This window comes from Pseudochaenichthys georgianus, chromosome 15 (genome assembly GCF_902827115.2).
Source record: "Pseudochaenichthys georgianus chromosome 15, fPseGeo1.2, whole genome shotgun sequence".
NCBI lineage: Eukaryota > Metazoa > Chordata > Actinopteri > Perciformes > Channichthyidae > Pseudochaenichthys > Pseudochaenichthys georgianus.
In genome coordinates this window covers 25344615-25368281 of record NC_047517.1, presented here as the reverse complement: position 1 = coordinate 25368281, position 23667 = coordinate 25344615, and the positions used below count along the sequence as shown (strand labels likewise).

Genomic DNA, 23667 nt, shown 5'->3' with positions numbered 1-23667 from the left:
TTGTCTCTGCTGTAATGCATTTTCCTCACTAACAATGAGGACCTCGTATCACGTAGGTAAAGCTATTGTTCAGAGAAAGCTAAGACTCTCCTTCCTCCTGCTGAGAATGAAGGAGGTAAGTAAACACCTGTTCACTCAGGAGGAGTCTCGGATGGAATCTGACTCCTGCTGAAGTGAGAGGAGAGGATTGTGTTTTGCAGCGGGTGATGGGAATCTTAATGAAAGCGTACTTGATAACCATGCAGTCTTCGGTGAGGATGCTGAGGGGCTGAGGTTTCAAGAAGGCCAACACTTTTCTTTTTGGCCAAGTGGAGCTACTGCATTTAACATTTAGGTTTCCTCCGCTGATAATAAAGCCTGTTCAGCATAAGTCACGTCAGACATTTAAATAAGACATTCGTTTACATTTATTTTGTAATGTTCTCTGTTTGGTCAATTCACAGTTGTTATGACCCGGCTCAAAAGGCCACAACAAAAAGGAGACACACCATGTTGACGGTTAACAAAATATGTTTATTTAGGACAAACAAATCAAATTAAGTCAAAACCAGTAAAGTATGAGGTGTGGATGTCAGTGGTATCAGTAATGTAAATGCAGGGTGAGGATTGTATGGACATGTATGTGTGTGAGAGTGTTGAAGTGCACAAAGTAAAGCAACTGAAGAACCTCATAGTATACTCAACAAAACCGGAGTGCCTGCAGGGAGAAGCAGAGAGCCCAGACAGGAGCAGAGAGGCTTTAAAATAGCTGCAGAGCACCAGACCCAGGTGCCCTGAGTTACTGCAATCAGTGCAATCAATGCAGCACAGACAGAACAGCCACACCCTCTCTACTGATGGACCCACAGGGGCATCACAGCCCCCCCCCCCCTTAAGACGGGGCCCCAAAGGCGTCCACGACAACCCAACATCCTTCTTCTTAACTCCAGCCTTGCGACTTCGTATTGCTTCTTCGCCTCCACTGCCTTTATGTCCCACTCCTCCTTGGGTTGGCTGGCGTTGAGCCACAGCATGTAGGCGCTCATCGGCCTCGCCGACCTCCTTCGGCCTTCTCTTCTTCGGCCTCCTCTCCTTCGGCTTCCTCTCCTTCGCTTTGCGGGGTTTCCTCTCTTTCACCACTTTGACTGTCTTCTCCTTCTTCTTTGTCTCGATCTCAAAGTCAAAGGACCTTGCTGGACCACTTTTTGCAGACTCCGAAACAGGTAGGTCAGTGGATATCCTACGGTTCTGCACGCGTGCAATATTATAAACTGGAGACACACTTGTAAATTGCAAACCACTCTCATCTGACTCCCCAGATGCCACCGGCCTGGAAACCACCACAGGCGGTGGCACACCAGCCCACACAGCACTACCAGCGAGATCGTTGCCCAAAATCATATGTATCCCATCAAGTGGCAACGCGGGACGCACGCCGATAGACACAACTCCACGTACCAGCTCACAATCCAGCACTACTGTATGACGTCGCACAGGAATCAAGCCCATCTCCATGCCCCTCATCAGCACAAAATCCCCCGTTTCTGTCTGACGAAAAAGGCAACACTGACTCAACAATGAATGAGTATCTATCCGCTGTATCACGCAACACCTTAATTGGCACATATTTGTCACTACCGACTACTGATACAACCGCTTCAGTGATGAACGGCTCAAAACCAGAACCCGCATCCGGGTCAGCACAAATCGGCTTCCCATCAGGCCCCATGCCCGAGCCTACACCCAACGGGTTTTTTTTCAACACGGCAGAACACCACATGGCTGGAGCATGTGGTGACAAACGAGGCTTCCCCTTAGTTTCCAGCAACGGACACTGCTCCTTCCAATGACCCTCTCCTCTGCAATAAGGACATAGGTCCACTTTGGCCCCCTCGGGTCGCCCTGTACCTACAAACCTACGGGAGGAGCCTGGTGAAAACTTTGCACCACCGCGGGCATAGCCATCGTCTTCTCCACGTTTCCAATCACCCCTAGAATACTTCTCAGTAAAACTGCCCTTATGTGTCAACACAAAATCGTCTGCTAATTCAGCAGCTCTAAACGCAGTGGAAGGTTTCTGTTCATTCACATAAGTGGCCACACGCTGAGGGAGAATGTTTTTAAATTGTTCCAAGACAATGAGTTCACAAAGACCGTCAAAACGTGCAACCTTTGCTGCCGCGCACCACCGCTGAAAATGAGAAGTTAATTCACGGATAAACTCCACATGTGTCTGCTTATCTCCCTTGACCCAACTTCTGAACCTTTGACGATACGCTTCAGGAACCAGTTCGTAAGACTTCAACACCGCTGATTTTACTCGATCATAGTCCAAAGCCTTTTCGCCACAAACAGCTGAATAGGCTTCCTGTGCTCGCCCAGTGAGTACACACTGAAGTAACAGCACTCTGTCCGAATCTGACCAGTTTCTTGCCTCTGCTATGCGTTCAAATAGAGTGAAAAAAATGTCCGGGTCACGCTCATTGAACTTTGGCACTAATCGCAAGTAAGAAATGATATCGCCACTGCCTGATGCCGACCTATCACCACCAACCTCCCCTGGAGAAAACTTGCCTTCTCCCATCAGCCGTAATCTAGCATGTTCCACCTCACATTTCATCCTTTCCACCTCCAGCGTCTTCTCCACCTCTAAACGCTTCTCTACCTCCCGCTGCTGACCCCTCATCTCCAACTGTAACTTCTCCTGCTCCAACCTCAACTCCAACTGTAACTTCTCCTGCTCCAACCTCATCTCCAACTGTAACTTCTCCTGCTCCAACTGCAACTTCTCCTGCTCCAACCTCATCTCCAACTTCTCCTGCTCCAACTGCAACTTCTCCTGCTCCAACCTCATCTCCAACTGTAACTTCTCCTGCTCCAACTGCAACTTCTCCTGCTCCAACCGCAACTCCAACTTCTCCTGCTCCAACTGCAACTTCTCCTGCTCCAACCTCATCTCCAACTTCTCCTGCTCCAACCTCATCTCCAACTTCTCCTGCTCCAACCTCATCTCCAACTTCTCCTGCTCCAACCTCATCTCCAACTTCTCCTGCTCCAACCTCATCTCCAACTTCTCCTGCTCCAACCTCATCTCCAACTTCTCCTGCTCCAACCTCATCTCCAACTTCTCCTGCTCCAACCTCATCTCCAACTGCAACTTCTCCTGCTCCAACTGCAACTTCTCCTGCTCCAACCTCATCTCCAACTGCAACTTCTCCTGCTCCAACCTCATCTCTAACTGCAACTTCTCCTGCTCCAACCTCAACTCCAACTTCTCCAACCTCAACTCTAACTTCTCCTGCTCCAACCTCAACTCCAACTGCAACTTCTCCTGCTCCAACCTCAACTTCTCCTGCTCCAACCTCAACTCCAACTTCTCCAACCTCAACTCCAACTTCTCCTGCTCCAACCTCATCTCCAACTGTAACTTCTCCTGCTCCAACTGCAACTTCTCCTGCTCCAACCTCATCTCCAACTTCTCCTGCTCCAACTGCAACTTCTCCTGCTCCAACCTCATCTCCAACTGTAACTTCTCCTGCTCCAACTGCAACTTCTCCTGCTCCAACCGCAACTCCAACTTCTCCTGCTCCAACTGCAACTTCTCCTGCTCCAACCTCATCTCCAACTTCTCCTGCTCCAACCTCATCTCCAACTTCTCCTGCTCCAACCTCATCTCCAACTCCAACTTCTCCTGCTCCAACCTCAACTCCAACTTCTCCAACCTCAACTCCAACTGCAACTTCTCCTGCTCCAACCTCATCTCTAACTGCAACTTCTCCTGCTCCAACCTCAACTCCAACTTCTCCAACCTCAACTCTAACTTCTCCTGCTCCAACCTCAACTCCAACTCCAACTGCAACTTCTCCTGCTCCAACCTCAACTTCTCCTGCTCCAACCTCAACTTCTCCAACCTCAACTCCAACTTCTCCTGCTCCAACCTCATCTCCAACTGTAACTTCTCCTGCTCCAACTGCAACTTCTCCTGCTCCAACCTCATCTCCAACTTCTCCTGCTCCAACTGCAACTTCTCCTGCTCCAACCTCATCTCCAACTGTAACTTCTCCTGCTCCAACTGCAACTTCTCCTGCTCCAACCGCAACTCCAACTTCTCCTGCTCCAACTGCAACTTCTCCTGCTCCAACCTCATCTCCAACTTCTCCTGCTCCAACCTCAACTCCAACTTCTCCAACCTCAACTCTAACTTCTCCTGCTCCAACCTCAACTCCAACTGCAACTTCTCCTGCTCCAACTTCTCCTGCTCCAACCTCAACTCCAACTCCAACTTCTCCTGCTCCAACTCCAACTGCAACTTCTCCTGCTCCAACCTCTCCTGATCAAACTGCATGGCCAAAAGCTCCTTTTGCTGCTCGAACGTCAAACCAACTGTCTGAACCACTACCGGCACGAACCCTGCCGCACCAGACTCACTCTTCTGCAACACCCCCTGCTCAAACAAAGATGACACAATGACAGTTGTAATGTCATGTTTCCGCTTGCAACAGCAATGTCTTATGCGGCTTTCACACCAGCGCTTTTCAGTTTCTAGCTCCGAGCGGGAGCTTTTCTGCTTCAGCTCCGGTTTCCCTTTTCTGCTCCCGCTCTGTGCACACCGCCCACTGGCGCTCCAGAGCTGCCCTTGCTGCGTCATGACGTCACCGTTTACATCGCTGATTTGCCATCCAACGGCAGCCATTACGGCGCTCACAACAACAACTGCGTCGGGTCGATGATCGTGTTGCTTTTAATCACACGAAGCCAGAATAAATTGAATAACGACTTCTCCAACCTTATACTTTTCTCCAGAGTGCCGTGGTTCATTGTTTATTAATGTGTTTCTGCAGCATTTACCGACCGCTGCAGTATTGGCTGCTCTTCCACGGGAGTTTATTCTCCCGTTAGCTCCCGGTTAGCTCACACTGCAGCGGCCGCTCTAAAGTATCCACTGTCCGACTCACACAAGCAGCTGATGCATATCCCCAGTTCCCTTAGCCTAAGTGAATGTGTGTCAGTCTGAATTGACACTGTTTGGTATCACAACGCTGTTATGAAAGTTTCTCTGGTATAAAACGGGTGATGTTAGCATAGCAACCGAAGCTAAACTGACTACTTGCATCCGATAGCTGCAATAATACAAAACGTCTGCCTCTCTCCACAATGATCGATAGCAGTGAACGGATGGTCAAAGTAAGGCACAAATAAACAGAATCACACGAAGCCTGGTTAGTGTTGCCTGACTTTATAAAGTGTGTTTATAGGCACTACTGCTTGTAGGCAGGCATGACAGTCGACCCAGGGGAGGTGGGTTTAGTTTCCTGCACGCCTCGACGTAAGAGAGACATAAGCGACGTCACCTCTTAGCTCCAAAGCTCTTGCCTCTGGACCGACAATTTTTTGGAGCTGGAAATGAAGCGGATTCCGGAGCTAAGAGCCGGCGCAGCTCCAGTGTGAACTGGAAAACCCGGCGCTTTTCAGGCTCTAGCTCCGAGCCGGAGCTGAAAAGGCGCTGGTGTGAAAGGGGCAATAGTGCTCTGCTATTTCGACCAACTGCGCCTTCTGGTAATCATCTAATAAAGACACTGAGGGCGCATCCACAAACGCTGACAAAGAAGTCATAATAGCCAATCAGAAAGCAAAGTATTAAACTGCCAACACGCATGGGCATAAGATTAACCCAACAGAGAACTTCCCCCTAACTGCCTAAACAAAATCTTCCTAATCTCACCTAGTCTTCATGTGGCTTGCGGTGGGTAATTACGCACTGGAACCCGGCGGAGTTATGGAGCGACCTGCACGCAGGTAACACCAAGAACTCACACGGACGTGCCCCCGAGACAGCTGTCCGAAAACAGCTGACACTAACCACGTCGTCACAACACTATGAAAACAACAAACAGACACAACCCAAGGGGAAACGCCACTTAAGCCTAGCGGGGAAAACTCTTTACCAAAAGCGTAACAAACAGCAACATCTTACCTTCTGATTGGCACACAAAACCTGACGACATGTCAAACACTAAAGCTTCCTGAAACCCAAAAAAACATGTGTCCCCCAAATAGCAGCGCCGAGCCAGCACACAGCTGAACCACATCAACTAATTAGCTGCTCAACTGACGCCATGTGCTCTGAGCACTACACAAACTTTTAACCAAATAACCCGTAGGACGAGCCCCCATTTGTTATGACCCGGCTCAAAAGGCCACAACAAAAAGGAGACACCATGTTGACGGTTAACAAAATATGTTTATTTAGGACAAACAAATCAAATTAAGTAAAACCCAGTAAAGTATGAGGTGTGGATGTCAGTGGTATCAGTAATGTAAATGCAGAGTGAGGATTGTATGGACATGTATGTGTGTGAGAGTGTTGAAGTGCACAAAGTAAAGCAACTGAAGAACCTCATAGTATACTCAACAAAACCGGAGTGCCTGCAGGGAGAAGCCGAGCACAGACAGGAGTAGAGAGGCTTTAAAATAGCTGCAGAGCACCAGACCCAGGTGCCCTGAGTTACTGCAATCAATGCAGCACAGACAGAACAGCCACACCCCACAGGGGCATCACAGAGATGCTGTGGTTTTAACATGCCTAGCGGTTCTTTAGTGTGTGTGTGTGTGTGGCCAGTGTGTGGCCAGTGGTGTCATGTTTACACAAGCTAAGTGGAGTCATGAACGATCGTATGTTTAGAACTTATGTAACCCTCTGACATCTCATGATCGCAGCGAGGGACTTCATAAATATGTCCTGTGTGTGTGTGTGTGTGTGTGTGTGTGTGTGTGTGTGTGTGTGTGTGTGTGTGTGTGTGTGTGTGTGTGTGTGTGTGTGTGTGTGTGTGTGTGTGTGTGTGTGTGTGTGTGTGTGTGTGTGTGTGTGTGTGTGTGTGTGTGTGTGTGTGTGCTGCACAGCAAATCTCTTTGCTGAGTGTTTGTATGAGTGAACCTCATTAGTATCTGTTCCTGTCAAAACAGATGCATCCCAATATAGCCTGGAAAACTTGACGGGGGACATGCACTCAAAGCAAAGAAAACTCAAACCACAGAAACCCACATTAAGTCGACGTGGACCTCTGAAGTCTGATGTTGTGTTGGGCCTCTTTTCATTATCTCCCTCTTCCTCAGAGGAGCTCTGTAGAATGAGCATAATCCCCTTAACTTGAATCTCCCATGGTTGGGTTTTAATTTCACTCTGGTCAGGGCAATATAGAGCTATATATAAAACTGAGAAAAGCAGAACATTTGGTTTGTGATGCTGGAACCATCAGATGTGTAAGGAGATGTATTAATGCTCTGCTGGGCTCATATGTATGGAAATAGTCCTCCTATTTGACTTTGTTGACATTGCATTTTCCTTAATGCTATAGTGATAACTATTGGATGCCTTGTCATGAGATCTGGTGAAAACATTTATGTTCAGTGATGCTGAATGAATATTTGTTTGTCCAGTTATGTATGTTTCATTTTCTTTGTGTGTGGCTACCTTCATGTTCCTCTTAGGAGGAGTTTTGTCAACTTTGGTGATCTCAGATTTTTTATAAATCGCCATTATTTAACCCAAATGTTTCAATACTTTGGTTTATAACCTAATAACTGTAACACTAACCTTAACTCATACTTTTTGTTATTACCTTTATTTTTTTTAAACAGAAATTCAGGAAAACAAAATAAAATAGTTTTGTTTGGTTGTTTTGATGATGGAACGCCAGGAAACAGGCATAAAGGAAATGTCTTCCTAAAATGTTGCATCTGTCAAAAAGCAGCTATTGATAATATATCTTGCATTTCCCATTTAGTTTGGTACTGTGTATTTTTCCTATTTCTGAATAAACACAGGGGGCGTTGAGGTCATATACTGTAAAGCAATTTTCGGTGCAGCTGCAGTATAATGGAGTTTAATAGAATAGTTTTTTCTAGCATTCTTAAAAAAGAAAATTCCAAAGTTTGTCCCTGAGATTCAAAGAGCGGGGCCTTCTCAGCGCTTTGCTCTGACGTTTGGCAATCATACAGCGAGAAAGCCTTTACAGAAGATGAATAGATTTCTATTGCTCCTTTTATCCTCACACTGTCAGGTATCTGATGGAAATAACTTTATGCATATTAAGAGGATTTCCAAAGGCATTCACTGAGATGGGTTGGTGTACGAATATCTAGGTTTTTTGTGTTAAAATGATCCATCAGAATCCAGATGAATATGTTCTGTTAATAGCTAAGCGCACATGACACCGTATCTCTCCATCCTCCCTACAGAGAAGATGCCAATGTGAACAGAGGATGCTTTTTCTCTGAAAAGTTGTTGCACAGGACAGTGTTTGTGCTGAGAAATGCCCAGGTGGTAGTGTGTGTAGCCATGAGACTGTGGGGCTGTTTCTAACAATGGCACCGTCCACACATCACACAGTGGATCCAATACTCCATATCATCTGATGTCTGAGGAAGAACAATACAAGGAGAAAGACTGGAACATTTCTATTGGGTTTTGCCCACACTCCTATTCAGTGCATCTCATTGGTGATTCAGCCAGTGTGGTGGATGTCTGTGATGTGTTTTGTAAATTACATTGGAGGCTGCTTTAATAAATAGATGTAGCAGAAGCAGCCAAGGGGTTACAAAAGATCACATTCATTACAATCCAATTCTCCTCTCCTCTCCTCAGGTCTCCAGGGCTGCAGGCGTTTCCAGTCGTCTGCATCCAACTACAGCACCATGTTGCTGGAGGCTGACGGTGAGCGTCTCTACGTCGGGACACGGGGGGCTGTATTCGCTCTCAATGCCTCTGACATTTCAGCCAGCTCTGCTCTCACTGTGAGTTTGTTTTGTTTCTGTGATGCTTCATGTCGTGCTCCTCCTCGCGCCATAGCTGCCACGCCGCGGCTTCATTTGCATTCCACACCGCAGGAACTTTTTGAGGCAACCAAATCTCATTTTGAGGAAAAACAATTTATTCCCATGACACCCCTTGTGTGTATAGTCAGATTACTTTAAACACAATTACTCACAGTTTCCCCACAGGAGCATCTTGCTGCATAAACTACATATTAATGAGAAAAGAAACACAAACTAGTGTATGTTCTCACTGTAACTTGAAATAGATACAGCTTTGGTGTTGATGTCATCCAAATGTTGAAGCATGTTGACACAGAAATAGTTTCTAATTCATGCAGTAATTAGCATACTACCTCAACTCAGTGTTGGCAGTTTTAACTTGGCACCCCACAGAGCCAACAAACAAGAGGCTGGTTTCAAATCTCATGACATCAGGAGTTATTCCAAAAACAATGCTTCCATTCCAGACATAAACCAGAAGAGCAGAACAGCTGCTATTTTTAGATTGATTGATTTTCATCATGATCTTGTATCGTATTTCTGCTCAGGGTAGATGCAGAAAGCCACGGTTACCGGCCTCCACTGATCAATAAATGTGTCGCTTTGGCGTCACCAAGTCAACTAGAACTAAAATCTAAATGATTTATAAATAATAAATCGTCCTTTGATAATGGCAACACTGCCTGTTTCCATTTCCTCATATTTGCTTTCCTGGACTGCAGCATTGATCTTGTTGTTAAAGTAGAGCAGGAAGATGTCGTTAAATTTGACCGTCTCCTTAAGCACCAGTAGAAGCTAAAAATCCTCTTTCATTTGTCGTGCTGCTGTGTTTGACGACAACCTGACGTTAAGCTGATATGCTAATTATGTTAATACAACATTGGTGTATGTCGTAAAGTATAATTGCTGATGTGTGCGTCACTCCCTCACAAACAATTCTGTGTTGCCACCTTTAAATACGTTTCAACTTTCTCTGTTACATAAGAGTACATAAATATACTGCTGTCCAACAACAAAGTAAGTTCAGATGCTGGTTGTGAGATCAGAAAAGAGATTAGTCTTAGTGTTCTGCTCAAATGTATGCAGGGCAGTGATATGAAACCATCTAACTTGCCTCTTTCTGTCTCACTGTGTGTTATGTGATGTGTGTTAGATTGAGTGGGAAGCCTTCCCCGAACAAAAACGTCAGTGTCTGCTCAAGGGAAAAGACAATAAGGTAGGCATTTAGTTGTTCTTTCTCCTGAAGTCTTTTTACTTGATATTCCTCACTGTAATATGTTTTCTGACTTTCTCTTCCTCTTCCAGACGGAGTGTTTTAATCACATTCGCTTCCTCCAGAGGTTCAACTCCACTCATCTCTACATGTGTGGGACGAATGCCTTCAGACCCCTCTGTGCTTACATAGTATGTCAATGCAACACATTACAACACCTACAGTGTTGTTGAGTATATATCATATTTTATTTCTTATCGGAATTATGTGGGGGGTTTCTGTAATTCCTCACGTCTGATTTCAAGGGGTTGAATATATTTCTCTTTCACAAATGTTTTTTTTAGGACGAGAAGAGGTTTGTGATGTCCTCTAAGCCTGAGGAAGGCCGAGACAAATGTCCATACGGCCCGACAACAGGCTACACTGCTCTCATCATTGGTAAGACTTTCAGGAGTTGTGAGTCACCTCCAGAGTTTTACAAAACAATAAAGAAGCTAATTCATTGATTTTCCTTCAGACCAGCAGATGTATACAGCTTCCCAGTACGAATTTAGGAGCTTTCCAGATATACGGCACTTCTCTCCGTCCCCCACACTGAAGACAGAGGACGCCCCCACACGCTGGCTTAATGGTGAGTTAACCTCGGGGGATAATACTAGCATGTTATGGTGGCAGATCTGCTAATGTAACCACGGTAACTCAGATCCTGATTCTTCATCACTTGATTTAAAATACATGTTTTCCATTTCTTTACTCCTTACCCGTTGCTTCACACATCTTTAAAGCATTACAACAAATTTGATTTAATAACTTATATTATCTCTTGACTGATCCTCTAATACCACCAGTTAGACATCTGTGGTGATACGTACAGCCTCACAAAGCCCTAGCTGACTGCAGCCACTTATTTTTGATAAAATATCCCTCCATACACTTAGTTTAGGGATGAAATGGTCAAACAAATGTGATGTTTTGCAGATAACTGAAGCATCTAGCTTCATCTCCTTTTATCGCTCTACCATCTGTTCAATGGATTCAAAATGTCTTAGTACTGGGATTTAAATGCATCTCCCCCATCTTAGAAGTAGCCGACAGATTAGTTTAAGATCCTTATCGACATTTTTCTCACATTTGACTGTTTTGGTGAAACAACTCGGGTAGTAGTTTGTTCAGGGCAACTCCAATACCCACTCTCAGGTCATACAAGCAGTATGTCAGCTGCTTTGTTTTCCTCCCATACAGAGGCCAACTTTGTGGGCTCGGCGCTGGTGAGGGAGAGTTTGAGCAGCAGCACGGGCGATGATGATAAGATCTACTACTTCTTCACGGAGAAGAGCCAGGAGCAGACGACGACCTACAGCCACAGCAGGGTGGCCCGAGTGGCTCGCGTTTGCAAGGTGAGTGCCGATTTAAAAAGATGCAGGCTATGATTTACAGCATGGAGCAGAGCCTTGCATCAGAATAGCTTGAGGGAAGTCTCGGTTGATGATAGGAGCGGCTGCTATAATAGATGAGGGGCTGAATGGGGAATGCATTTGAAACGGGCAGAGTGTGTTGCTGGTGAATGTGTGCAGAGTCAGTGTGGCTCAGAGTGAGAGGGATGGATGACTGCAGGGGGAGAGACTGTTTAGCATCCTCTACTGCCTAAAACGTGAACGATGTGAATGGCCTGTTGCTCAGGAAGGACTTAAGAATTGTAATGACTAGCTGTACAGTGTAATGACCTTGTTTTTCGCTCGCGTTAAAAGGAAGTAAGCTTTCAATGAAGTAAGCTCTCTGCGGAAGCTTGGAAGCATATTTGCTTTTTTCCTCTTTATAGAAATGCCTTGGGGCGACATGTGCAGCATTTGCAATTTGCCACAGACTGAATACAATTATAAGTTCAAATCAAAGGGCGAGATGATGTCAGTTGCAGGATTTCCAAAAATAATTATGGCTTTGAGTCAACCTATCGAGAAGTGTTCAACCTTCAGGTGTCAATCGAGGAATCAAACACACACATCAACAAACCTGTAGATCACAGCGGGGAGTCTAAACTATGGGGAGCCATAATCCTATTTGAAGTATCGGTATTGCTTTCCCATGCCATCGGTTGCACTCTTCAGGAGGTTTACTTCCCCTTGTCTGCCACCTTGAGCCGAGTGTTCAGTCTGTCTTCATTTACCGAGGCCTTACCTCGTATAACCCTCTCTTCTCCTCTCCCTCCTCCTCCTCCTACTTTCTTCCCACTCTTCTTTCCTCAGGGGGACCGGGGAGGCCGTTTAACTCTCCAGAAACGGTGGACGTCCTTCCTCAAAGCCAGGCTGACTTGTTCCCTGCCCGAGTACGACTTCCACTTCAATATGCTGCGCAGCGTGTTTGTCATGCCTGGCCGCACGCCGCAGGACACGCTTTTCTACGGCATTTTTGGCCTGGAGTGGTGAGTGATTTCTCAATCTCCGGCTGGGAATGCAAATGTAAAAGAGTGAGATAAAAAGACGAGAGGCACTAATCAATACATCGAGAAAGTCGAAGGAGACGGGGTGGAACGAGATAAAAGAGAGAGGCAAGACTATAACTCTTTTCAACCCAACAATATGAGAAAAAGAAGATGGATGGAGGAGTTTTGCAGCAATTTGAGGAGAGAATATTCCTGAGAAATGCAGGTTTAAAGAAATGAAAGACAGTTACATAGAATCAAACTGGTTTACTCCTCACTGAAGCTGATAAGAAAATACCAAAATAGAAAGTTGTACCTTTTATGTAAACAACCTTGGTTCCATGGTCCCCAATGAAATGCTTTTAATGTGAAGCCATAGAAGCAGAACATGTTGGGTGTAACTGGAGCCGGAGAGGGAACAGCCAGGCTTTTATGGTCAAGTTGGCCTCTACAAAAAGCTAGTAGCTACTATGCAGAGAGATAACCCCTGAATACATTAAATGCATGTACTGTATGATTGATTTCATAAAAACGTGTAGATTATAACAGCCCTTTCAGGAAACTAATTATCTTTCTTTCTCTATCTGCTTAGAAGTGAATGTTATTCCAAAGCAAAACGTTTTGTGGTTTGTAAATAATGAACAAACACTGATTATCTTGTCTCCACTACACCTCTCTGAAACCTTTTTGTACTTCCCTCCTCCTTCCCTCCTACTCTTCACAGAGATGTATGACTCCTAATAATCTCCGTACTATCTCTCGACAGTGCTCATCCCCTCCCCCGTGCTTTCCTCCCATTTTATCTGTCTCCATCTTTTAGGTGAGCCACTGCTCGACTGTACTTCTTCTGCCGTCCCTATGGCAACACTGGGTTTACTGCTGTTATTGTTCGTTGCCTGTGCTCTGGTCTTTTTCTCACTCTGTGTGTGTGTGTGTCGCTGTCTCTAGGAAAAACGTGAAGGCATCTGCGGTGTGTCGGTTTTCTCTGACTGAAGTCCAAGAGGCCTTTCAAGGACCTTACATGGAGAACCAGGACTCTGGCTCTAAGTGGAAGGAATACACTGGAAAGATCCCTGACCCTCGACCTGGATCGGTAAACACTCACACACACACAGAGGCTCCACTGCTGCCCCCTCAGCCTCCTAAACACTACATAAAGTGAAACCGGATGTACTTATATGATTCTGTTTTCTTCAAGTTTGTATCTTCTTGGTCGAATGCACTTATTGTAAGTCGATTTGGATAAAAGCGTCAGCTAAATGCAATGTAATGTAACATAAAGCACCGAAGAACTGTCTCACTAGTCTGTGGCCTTGGAGGATACTCAACAGAAAACTGTAACAAGAGAGCAGATGAAAGTAAAGATGCATGAGTAAAGATGGAGGGAAAATGATAGCGAGGAACCTCGAGGATGAAGCTTGACACACCACCAGCTTATGTCACTGAAACCCATTTCCATGGCAATTAACTCCAGCCCGTAGCTTTGGCGACAATGGCTTATTGCGGCAGTCTGGGTCGCAGCATCGTTGGCAGGAGCAGACATTATCCACTGTAGTGTCACTGCAACACTTTGTAGGACTTCATTTTAACGTTGCTATTAAAACGAAAAGGAGAGACGGTCAAGAGCTTTAAGTCGGGAGCGTGAAAGCCTCTTAGAGGAGCTGGCTGTAGAGAAGCCGTTCCCTTAGTCAGGTGCTGAGAGAGCTGTCCCGCATGTCAGCTCAAAGCAGCTGCTTGACTTACACGGTCTCATTGTTGGCCATGTAAAAAGCAGCGTTTCCCCCAGACACTATTTTCAACAGGCACGCATTTTCCTCTTGATCCTTTAATGTTCCCTGCAGACCATCTCGCTGAGACTCATCACATCCTCCCTGCCTTCCGCCATCCATCTCTATTTACAGAGAACTTTATTACAAATTAGATAAAATGTCTCTCTTCTCCCTGCAGCCCACGTTGTTACTTGTTCATCACCATTCCTCTCATCGCTCTATTTGACATATTTCCCCTGCAGTGTATAACTGATTCTCTGAGGGCCAGGGACATAAACGTCTCCACCTCCCTGCCTGATGATGTGCTGAACTTCGTCAGGAGGCATCCTCTGATGTCCCAGCAGGTCCAGCCTTCAGACAGACGGCCTCTTTTGTTCAGGCGGACCACAGACTACACACACATGGTCGTACACATGATCCAAGGCGTAGATGAAAACACATACCATGTATTGTACATGGGCACAGGTGTGTAGGAGTTATTGTCGGGTATTCACGTGTGCTATCTGTCGCAGTAACAATCTAAAACTCAATGAGAATTGATTCCACGCCGCTTTGTAAGGCTGCATTTTCAATCACACTCAATGTTATAACCGTCATTAGAAATCAATTACCCATCTTTCAAGTTTTAAAGGTTGGCATGTTCATTTATTTAGCATACTGAAATTAATACAAATCAATTGTGACCTTAAAGGAAGTAATATATTATTATGATGTATTTTACTTGACTGACAGAAATTCCTATAATATTCAGCTTGTAGTACAGGCTACTGAGTGTGTGTCCTTAAACGTGTCTCCTCTTTTGTGTGCGTCTCTCAGATGAAGGCTGGTTACATAAAGCTGTAGAAATCGAGGGTCAGCTTCACATTATAGAGGAGCTTCAAATATTTGAAGAACCTCAACCTGTGAACAACTTGCTGCTGTCTGAAAAACAGGTAGTGGGTTTAACCATTACATCCACGCACGCACACACACACATCAAAGGAGGATCTTGGCCCTTCAGTTTTTAAATCCTCTCTCCTCCCACAGATGAGTGTTTACGTGGGCTCTCCATCCGGCGTGGTGCAGCTTCCTCTCTCTAACTGTCAAAGATACACCTCCTGCTACGACTGCGTGTTTGCCAGGGACCCTCACTGTGCCTGGAGCGGAGCCCAGTGTGTGGACGTAATGGCACAAACAAACAGGTGGGTGCTGGCGGGTATTTGTGTGTGTGTGTGTGTGTGAGATCAGGTGACAGAAGTTACCCTTTAGTGTGTTTTTGATTTGACAAACGCCAAGTATTACAGCGCCCTGTCACAGTGTCAGCTCTGGATCTGTTGCATAATCACAACGCTGGATACTTGATGTTTGCTGTGATAGTCAACAGAGCATGTGTACTTAAAGGCTACTGATACAACCAGGACAAGATAAGACAAGATGGACTTTCATTAATCCCCCGTGGGGAAATTGTTTCTCTGCATTTGACCAATCCTAGTGTTGGGAGCAGTGTGCTGCCATTTTGAACGGCGCCCGGGGAGCAGTGTGGGGAACGGTGCCTCGCTCAGGGACACCTCGGTAGCACTTGGTCTTGCCGGGACTTGAACTGGTGACCTTCCAGTTGCCCAGCCAAGTCCCCTATCGACTTCGCCACCACCGCCACCCCACAGATTTGATTACTCAGTAAAACACTGTTATTGAGGCAATACGTTATACGAGACAGATATAACACAAAGTAGAAGTAGGAGGAAAAAGAGATCTCAGAATATGTAACAACAATGTTTGTTGTGTTTATCCTTTGCACTATACCAGGGGTCTGCAACCTTTTTGACCAAAAGAGCCATTTTGCTCCTTTTTCCAAAAAATGTTTTTGTCTGGAGCCGCAACACATATTAGTTTTTTATTGTTATATCAGACAAAAACTACAGTATTTTTGCATTTATTAGGCTATTTATTACATGATATAAAACTGTTAACCTCTAATAAGAAACAAAGAACTCTTATAAGGAGAATTAAAAATAATACACAGGCCTACTTTAAAATAAATTAAACACAGCACTTGGGGAGTCCTCTGCACATTTGAAGGGAAAAAAAATATTATTAAAATGGGCCCACTTTGAAATAAATAAAACAGCTGCACCCTAAAAAGAGTTAAAGGTAGGGTAGGTAAGAATGGAGAAACCAGCTCGAGTGCGCTAGAATTTGAAAATACACAACCGGAAAAAATATGCCTCTTCCTTCAGACTTTCTTACAGAGTCCCTCCTCCAACACACACGAACGCGCACATGCCCAATGAGGGCACGAGATAAGTTTGTGCACAGATGGAAGGCTGACAGGCAGGTAGGCCATCCAGTTATTTTAGCCGGGCCGGCTCAGATGATTGGTCGTGCTTTTTACAGCGGATCTCTTCCAGAGATGAATTTTTGTATGTATTTATTGTCAAAGCATTTAATATATTCATTGCTATCGGGACGTTAAGAGCATTCCATGGAATATAAAAAAAAGTGTTTTCTGAAATAAATGACATACCCCATTGAATTATGACTGAAGATCGTCAGCTGGCTTCCTCTCCCTCGTAAAGGCTGCACCACCTTTGGCAACTTCTCTCCACATATCAGACATACCGGTAAACCAGCATCGTTTGCTGTGAAAGCAGACAACTCTGTCCACGCAGAATTAAATCCTGTGTTCCTCCGGTACTTTTCTTTGATTTATCCATAGTTCGCTCATCGAGCCGGGGGTCAGGTTATTCGCCTCCAAGAAAAGGCGCTCGCGCGGGACCGTAGCAGGATGTGACGCAAATTTTAGTTGACCTAATTAAAACCGTTTTGTTTTTTATTTATGTGTCACAGTATCACCTCAAAATACAAGATACGAAACATTTTTAACCATGCAACAAAATATAAATAGTCCTACAAATACTTTATTTCCTTCTTATTTTTGTCTAAGCTCAAGGGAGCCAGAGCAGAGGGCTTAAAGGGCCGCATGCGGCCCGTGGGCCGCGGGTTGCCGACCCCTGCACTATACACTTCTATTATGTTTTCTCCCCCTCACAGATCCACTTTAATCCAGGATATCCAGCAGGGCAGCAGAGGTTGTGAAAACACACAAGACGGTATGTAGAAATCTCATCTGCAGCTTTTAAAATAAAATTTGCTTTTAACGCAGTGAATGATGAAAAGGAGATTACAAATAGAGAATGTTAGGAGGGACTCAAAAGACGTTTGGCTGTCATCAGATGGCGCGAAGGCTTTGAAAGTTGATTATGCACACTGCGTTGGCAAAATCCTCCTTTCCCTTTTCTAATCACATTTATGCCATCTCTGGAGAGAATTCTGTTTGATATTCAAGTCAGGAAAATGCCTTCTCTCGCTTTGCAATTTCAATCCGATAGAAATGTAGCTTTCTCTGCTCTTTCATTGTTCGCTCTCTGTAAAAAGTTACACAGTGGCAGAAATGAGAAATGAAAGATATGGAATTGAAGTTTATGCCTCAATAACTTCAGACAGCATAGTAGGTGTTTAGTAATCGACATATAGGAATCAGATGATAAAAAGGCTAAAAGGAACACTCTATAAATTGATAATTATGAATATTCTGTAAGTGTCTTTAAAAAGTGTCTTCATCGCTATCACTGGAGAAAAGCGATAAATAAAGCCTGATTGAAAAAAGTACAGGAATTATCACTTTCGAAAGAACCCTCTTACACAATGTGTGAATAATTTGAAATGATTTCACAGTTTCTTTTAGAGAATATAAGATAAAAGGACTCCAGGTTATTTAGCGCCACAATAATAGCTTTAAGCATATGTTGATGATTATGTCGATATGATGTGAATTACAATTATTTCCTGTAAACTTTATGCAAAAGTAGACTCACTCTTGAGCATGTGTGTTGCAGACATTGTGGTGCGCGGCCGCTCTGTGCGTGTGGGCGATGACGTGCTGCTGCAGTGTGAGCTCAGCTCCAACCTGGCGACACCACTCTGGACTCTGGACGGCAGTGAGCTGCAGGGCTACGGCCTCCACTCTGGATTCAGAACCGGCACCGACGGCCTGCTGATCATCGAGGCCCGGCAGCACCAGAGCGGCTTGTACACCTGCTACGCCGTCGAGAACAGAATCAAGGTCGCTCTGGTTGCCTACAATGTCACCATCCGCCTGGATCTTCCCGCTCCTGCACCTGTTGCACCAACTCAAGACACTTACAGTTTCTTCGCCACTCTGCCCGAACCCACTGAGCATCCCTTCACTGAGAGACCCCTCCCACCCAACCCGGCCCCTCTCCTCCCCCACTCAGATCTGCTCTCCCCCCGCAATATGGAGGCCATGTATCTATCCCTCATCACCATCCTCGGGGGCCTGTGTGTGGTCCTCACCGTGGTCCTCGTCTACGTTGGCTTCTGCCTGCGTGTGGGCAACCAAGGGAAGTACTCTCTACGAGCCGCAGCTTCTGCCTACCCCAACAATAAGAGGCAACACAGGAACAGGAAACAGCACAGAAACTCTGCCCACATGGAGCTGAAGACCATCTCGAGCCACTGTAACGGCAACGGCATTTGTAATGGCGGTTCAAAGCAGCACAACGGTGACATCCAGGACGGTGGCTTCCTGCAGATCGTCCCCGGTGAGGCCCATTTAACACCCAATAAGGAGCCTCCTCCCCCGGCCCCGCCTCTCCCACCCACCCCACAACATCCCTCTCCACAGTGTATGTTCCCCAACGGGCTGTCGGCCACGCTGCCCAGCGTCCTGAGGAGGATGAATGGAAACAGCTACGTGCTGCTGAGGCAGAGCGAGTCTGAAAACACTTCCCCACACGGCTACTCCTTTGCCGAGGAGCTCAACAAGATGTTAGAGAAGAGGAAACACACTCAGCTGATGCCCAGGCCGGACGAGAGCTCTGTGTAGAGAGCAGCTCCCCCTGTGGTGGGCAGACTGCTGAGCTCTTACCTGGTGCTGAAGTGCCTGTCATATGACTCATTATTGTAGAGGACTAACGAGTCATAACTAAATTCTTTAATTTGGATTTTCTTTTGTCCAAAAACAGACGTTTATTCTTTTTGAGCTGCTTGCCAACCTCAAAGGTTCCATGACATGGCCATTTCTACTGATCATAATTCCATTGTTGAGGTCTACTAGAATAGATTTATATTGTGCAATTTTCCAAACTCACATTGGTTTCTCATACAGCATCTAGTATGTGTATTCACTCTCTGTCCTAAACGGCTTGTTGGAGCTCCTGCTAATTCCCAAATGTCCCAATGCATAACAAGTAATAATGAAGAATGACATTGAAGGACTGAGCATAAGAAAAAAGTGCAATCTACCTCGCCTCAATACTGCCCATGTGGACTTTTGCAGTTAGTAATCTGATCCACAAAGCACAAAGACGCACACAGACTCCACAAGGAGCCCCATGGGAACATAAATACATGTGAAGACTTCTGCTGGTGGCCATATTTGGCTCGTTTCAAACTGGAGGGCAGCTCGCCAAAGTTTGTTTGCACTGACAAGTGCACAGATGGCCGATGCATCTTTAAAACATGACATTCACACGTTCTAAATATTGAGGGAGATGGATGTGGTGAGCAAGGGAATATGGTTTGCAATTGTTTCACTTTAATACTGACGTAACTACTTGCAATAACCATCACCAAATAATCTACAGTAACTCATAACACTTTACACCAGCCATTATTAAGAAATGGTGAACTAATCATTATTTAATGACTATTAACCATCATTTGGAACTAAGCATTAATCAAAGTGATTGAATCATTATTGAAATAATCATACTTATTTAATTGTAAATATACAACAATATTATTCATTATAACAGTCAATTGTCGGTGGTTAAATTCATTTTTTGCCACTATGAACAATTTGTTGTTAATGACCTGACCTCATATGCAGGTAACCCTGTTTCTTTTTCGAATATTTGCAAACAAAAATAAGTATAACTGTAATTTACAGTTGCAGCCGAGGCTCACAATCCATCATGGTTATAAATGGTGAAGCCTCTTTGTAATTTTTCTACTCATGTGGCCATTAAACATAAATGTACATAAACAAATTGGTCCATATTATATATACAATACGCTTTTTAAGAAAGAACAAGGAAATAATCGTATTAAACCTTTTGGTAACTTAAGAAATATGAAGTAGTGATTATTTCACCAAGGGGTCGTAGACATCCTGAAGAACTATGACAGTATTATTATTTTTAATGCACTTTAAATATCAGTTTTTAAAGCGCTTTGACAAAGGTATGCACGCTATTACGGAGTCTGCAACATGTCAAGAACCAGCCGGACGGAGGAGCCCTCTGATTGGCTGTTTGTCTTCATGAAGAGCTGCAGCAGTGAAGGTCAACGCTTTGTGTGTCGGACCCCGTCTGACTCGAGTGGATTAGAAGGAAAACCCTGACTGTGACTCAGCTGAGACTCAATCCACCCCGATGGGACGAACACGCAGAACGACAGACTGAGGGACCCAGCGTTAGCCAAGAAGCATCAAAGGTAAACTGTTTTCATATCACATCTCCTACACTGGCACTTTGCCAAACAAGCACTCAAAGACACATCATGGAGTGAGAGTGTGTGGACACTGCACTGCTCCGGTGTTTTAATGACTCGTAACATACAGAACATAATGTTATCTCACAGTTTACTGGACCAAGAAACATCTGTAAAACATCTGTTCGCTAACAGCTTGTTGACTGCTTGGTTGTTTATACTTTGTGAGTTTCGGTTCAGAGATGTCCAAATAAAAACAGCCTGATTCACAGTTATATCAAACAGCATATTTACATTATGAGAGGAAACCACCCATGGAAGACTTTACAAAGGAACCTCAAAGGTAGAGCTGCAGCAGTTACTCATCAACAAGATAGTAATTGCAAACAATGTTGTTGCTTCATCATTTAGGTACATGTTTTATGAGAAAGTGGCAGTAAATGCTCTTTGTCAAATATAGAGATTTGTTTTTATCATATTAACCTCGTTCTCTGGGATTTTTGAAAGGAAAAAATTAGATATCTTAAGACATCATCTTGGACATTAATAATATTTTTTAACAGTTTACAAACATTATACAGACCCATTGAATAATCAGCACTGCAATTCATGGTTAGTTGCAGCCTAAATCCAAGAAATCAAGGATTTGAACTACATCCTTGAACCTCTCAGACTCTCGTTTTCATTCCAGACATTTCTTTTGCAGCTCTTTCTCGACAAATTGAAGATGATATATTAATCTTCTACTTGTATCAGCATCATTTAGTATCACACTGTTTTATATTCCTCACCAGCTTCCTCTTGCTGCATCCCGCTGTGTTGCTCCTGTCAGAGGGCAGCATTAATGAAACACCCGTCCGACCTTATTGCTGAATGAGAGAGACAGAATGAGTTAAGAGATCTCACCAGAGATTTACAGAGTGAAACACGCTCAGCTCCCAGTTATCATCTCAACCCTCACACTGCTTCTGTATTTTATTACTGTATGTGAAAAAAGACGTGCAAAAGAATCTCGATTACATATAGACACAGAAGGATTCATATACAACCATCGATGATCCTAATTACCCCAAGTCTGATTGAATCTAGCAGCCCTGTGATGTCAGAGTGTGAGGCGTTGTACGTGCTGTTCAGTATGCCAAGCCTTCCAGTCAGCAGCTCTGATCAAAGACATGAAAGAAGAAGGGTGAAGCTGCACACTTTAAAGCTTTCATTAAAGCCCTTTGACCTCATTTTTAGAGACAAGATGAACACAACAGCCGTGGAGTCATCATTTGTAAAAGTTTTCATTGCCTTCTCCTGCAAGAACACTTAAAATCCATGTTGCATATATCTAAATACTTTGAGCTATGTTTTAAATGCCCGGGCCACATATCCTGCTGTAATTAGTTTTTAAAATACCTTAAAATAGACACATTTCTGACACTTACTGTATATGTTTTCCATATTTCTCCTTCTCTGTGTGCACAGGTCAGTTTGAGGTTCTCTTAATTTCATTCCCGGGACCCCTCCACCAGCGTCAGATGACCCGCTGCAACAATGTCCTTTGAAATGAGCAGCGGAATGAAATGGAGCATCATTAGTGGCTGCCGGAGAGGAGAACAGCTGGATAAGGGCTACAGCACGACTCTCTCTGCACCTACATCTCTTCTTCCCCACAACTGGAATAAATATGGTCGGTTGCAGTGTGTTACCGGTGACAGGGGTTCTTTGAGTGCCGAGAGCATCCTCGCCTGTCTGATGCAAATACAAAACTCGTCGTATAATGACCTATTTTCTCACACTTGCTGCATGAATTATGTTTTAACACCGCTGATTTTTCATGAAACAACAAAGACTCAATGATTTAATGAAAAGTGCCACGGTTGATGTTCAAAAAGAGCTTTTTGAGCCTTTTCTATTGCAAAACCAGAATCAGAAAAGATTTCAAAAAGAAGCGTATTTATTTTGTTATTTTGTACATTGTGTTTTGGAAGTTATTGTTAATGTTGCTGTTTATTTGACACATGTGAGACACCCTCCTGACAAATGGGAGGATCACAAGTTTCCTGTGATGCACAAAATGTGATGAATAGAAGCACGGTAGCCAAATGCATGCAGAGGTTGCACCACAGAATTAAATATTTATAAACTACCTACTAATAGGAGGAAGATACAGTACATCAATACACTTATTCACACTAACCTACTCAAGCTTTTATGTCACTGTAATCGCCACTTTTAATATCTCTATTTGCATGATACCCCATAATTGTGTACACGGTCATCACAAAGAAAAACAGGGCAGGGTTCCTTCGCATTACAGTCATAATGAGTTCAAATAAAACTTTGTACTTCAAACCATTCCTTTTGTCATTATTTCTTGTGCATATTTACAGTTTGCCTCACTACATTTCAGAAAGATAGTTAGATACAACTGTTGTTTTGTAACTGAGAGGAAGAACAATGTGGGTAAATATAATCTCCTGCAGCACAGCCTGGGGCGGCAAAACAGAAAGGCACAGAGCGTTCTGGAGATGATGGTTCAGAACCACCTGGAAAACAGTGTTGATGACAAACCCAAACACACAGGAGGCCTGCATGTCCCAAGCCCTGTGAAGGCATTACGAGAGGATATGTAACCCGCAGCGTTTATAAAACTGCCGCTGTCCCCTTTTTTAATCTGAGCATTCTGAACTGATCTTTCAGAAATGCCAGAGTCAATATATAACACATATTTTCCCATCACCCATGTGACCTTTTCTCATGTTCCTGGGTGTGAGGCCAACGGGCAGCTTTCAGACAATAACTCAGCTGTTGTAACATATTAACGGCGGCACGCCAACACACTCATAAATAGGGACAGCCTTGTCATGCACACGCAGTCAAACGCAGCCAAAGGGCAATTTGTAAAAAAGCCAGGTGCCTGCAGTGCGTACAGCTTGACTTGTGATTAACAAACTGTCATGGTGTGCGCGATATTTACGTAATGCTGCCTTAGT

The 23667-nt window shown here is 44.4% G+C and overlaps 1 protein-coding gene across 1 annotated transcript in view; it reads left to right on the top strand.

The window, feature by feature from the left end:
• Nucleotides 1-22750, top strand: part of LOC117459803 (semaphorin-4G-like) — a 30156-nt gene extending 7406 nt beyond the window's left edge. The window contains exons 3-16 of the mRNA XM_034100930.2: nt 8624-8772; nt 9947-10009; nt 10099-10197; nt 10351-10444; nt 10524-10637; nt 11249-11403; nt 12250-12425; nt 13374-13518; nt 14437-14659; nt 15011-15126; nt 15221-15375; nt 17225-17283; nt 18070-20689; nt 22157-22750. Coding sequence (XP_033956821.1) covers nt 8624-8772; nt 9947-10009; nt 10099-10197; nt 10351-10444; nt 10524-10637; nt 11249-11403; nt 12250-12425; nt 13374-13518; nt 14437-14659; nt 15011-15126; nt 15221-15375; nt 17225-17283; nt 18070-19079 — 2558 coding nt within the window. The 3' untranslated portion in view covers nt 19080-20689; nt 22157-22750. The remainder of the gene's footprint in view (nt 1-8623; nt 8773-9946; nt 10010-10098; nt 10198-10350; nt 10445-10523; nt 10638-11248; nt 11404-12249; nt 12426-13373; nt 13519-14436; nt 14660-15010; nt 15127-15220; nt 15376-17224; nt 17284-18069; nt 20690-22156) is intronic.
• The last annotated feature ends 917 nt before the right edge of the window (nt 22751-23667 follow it).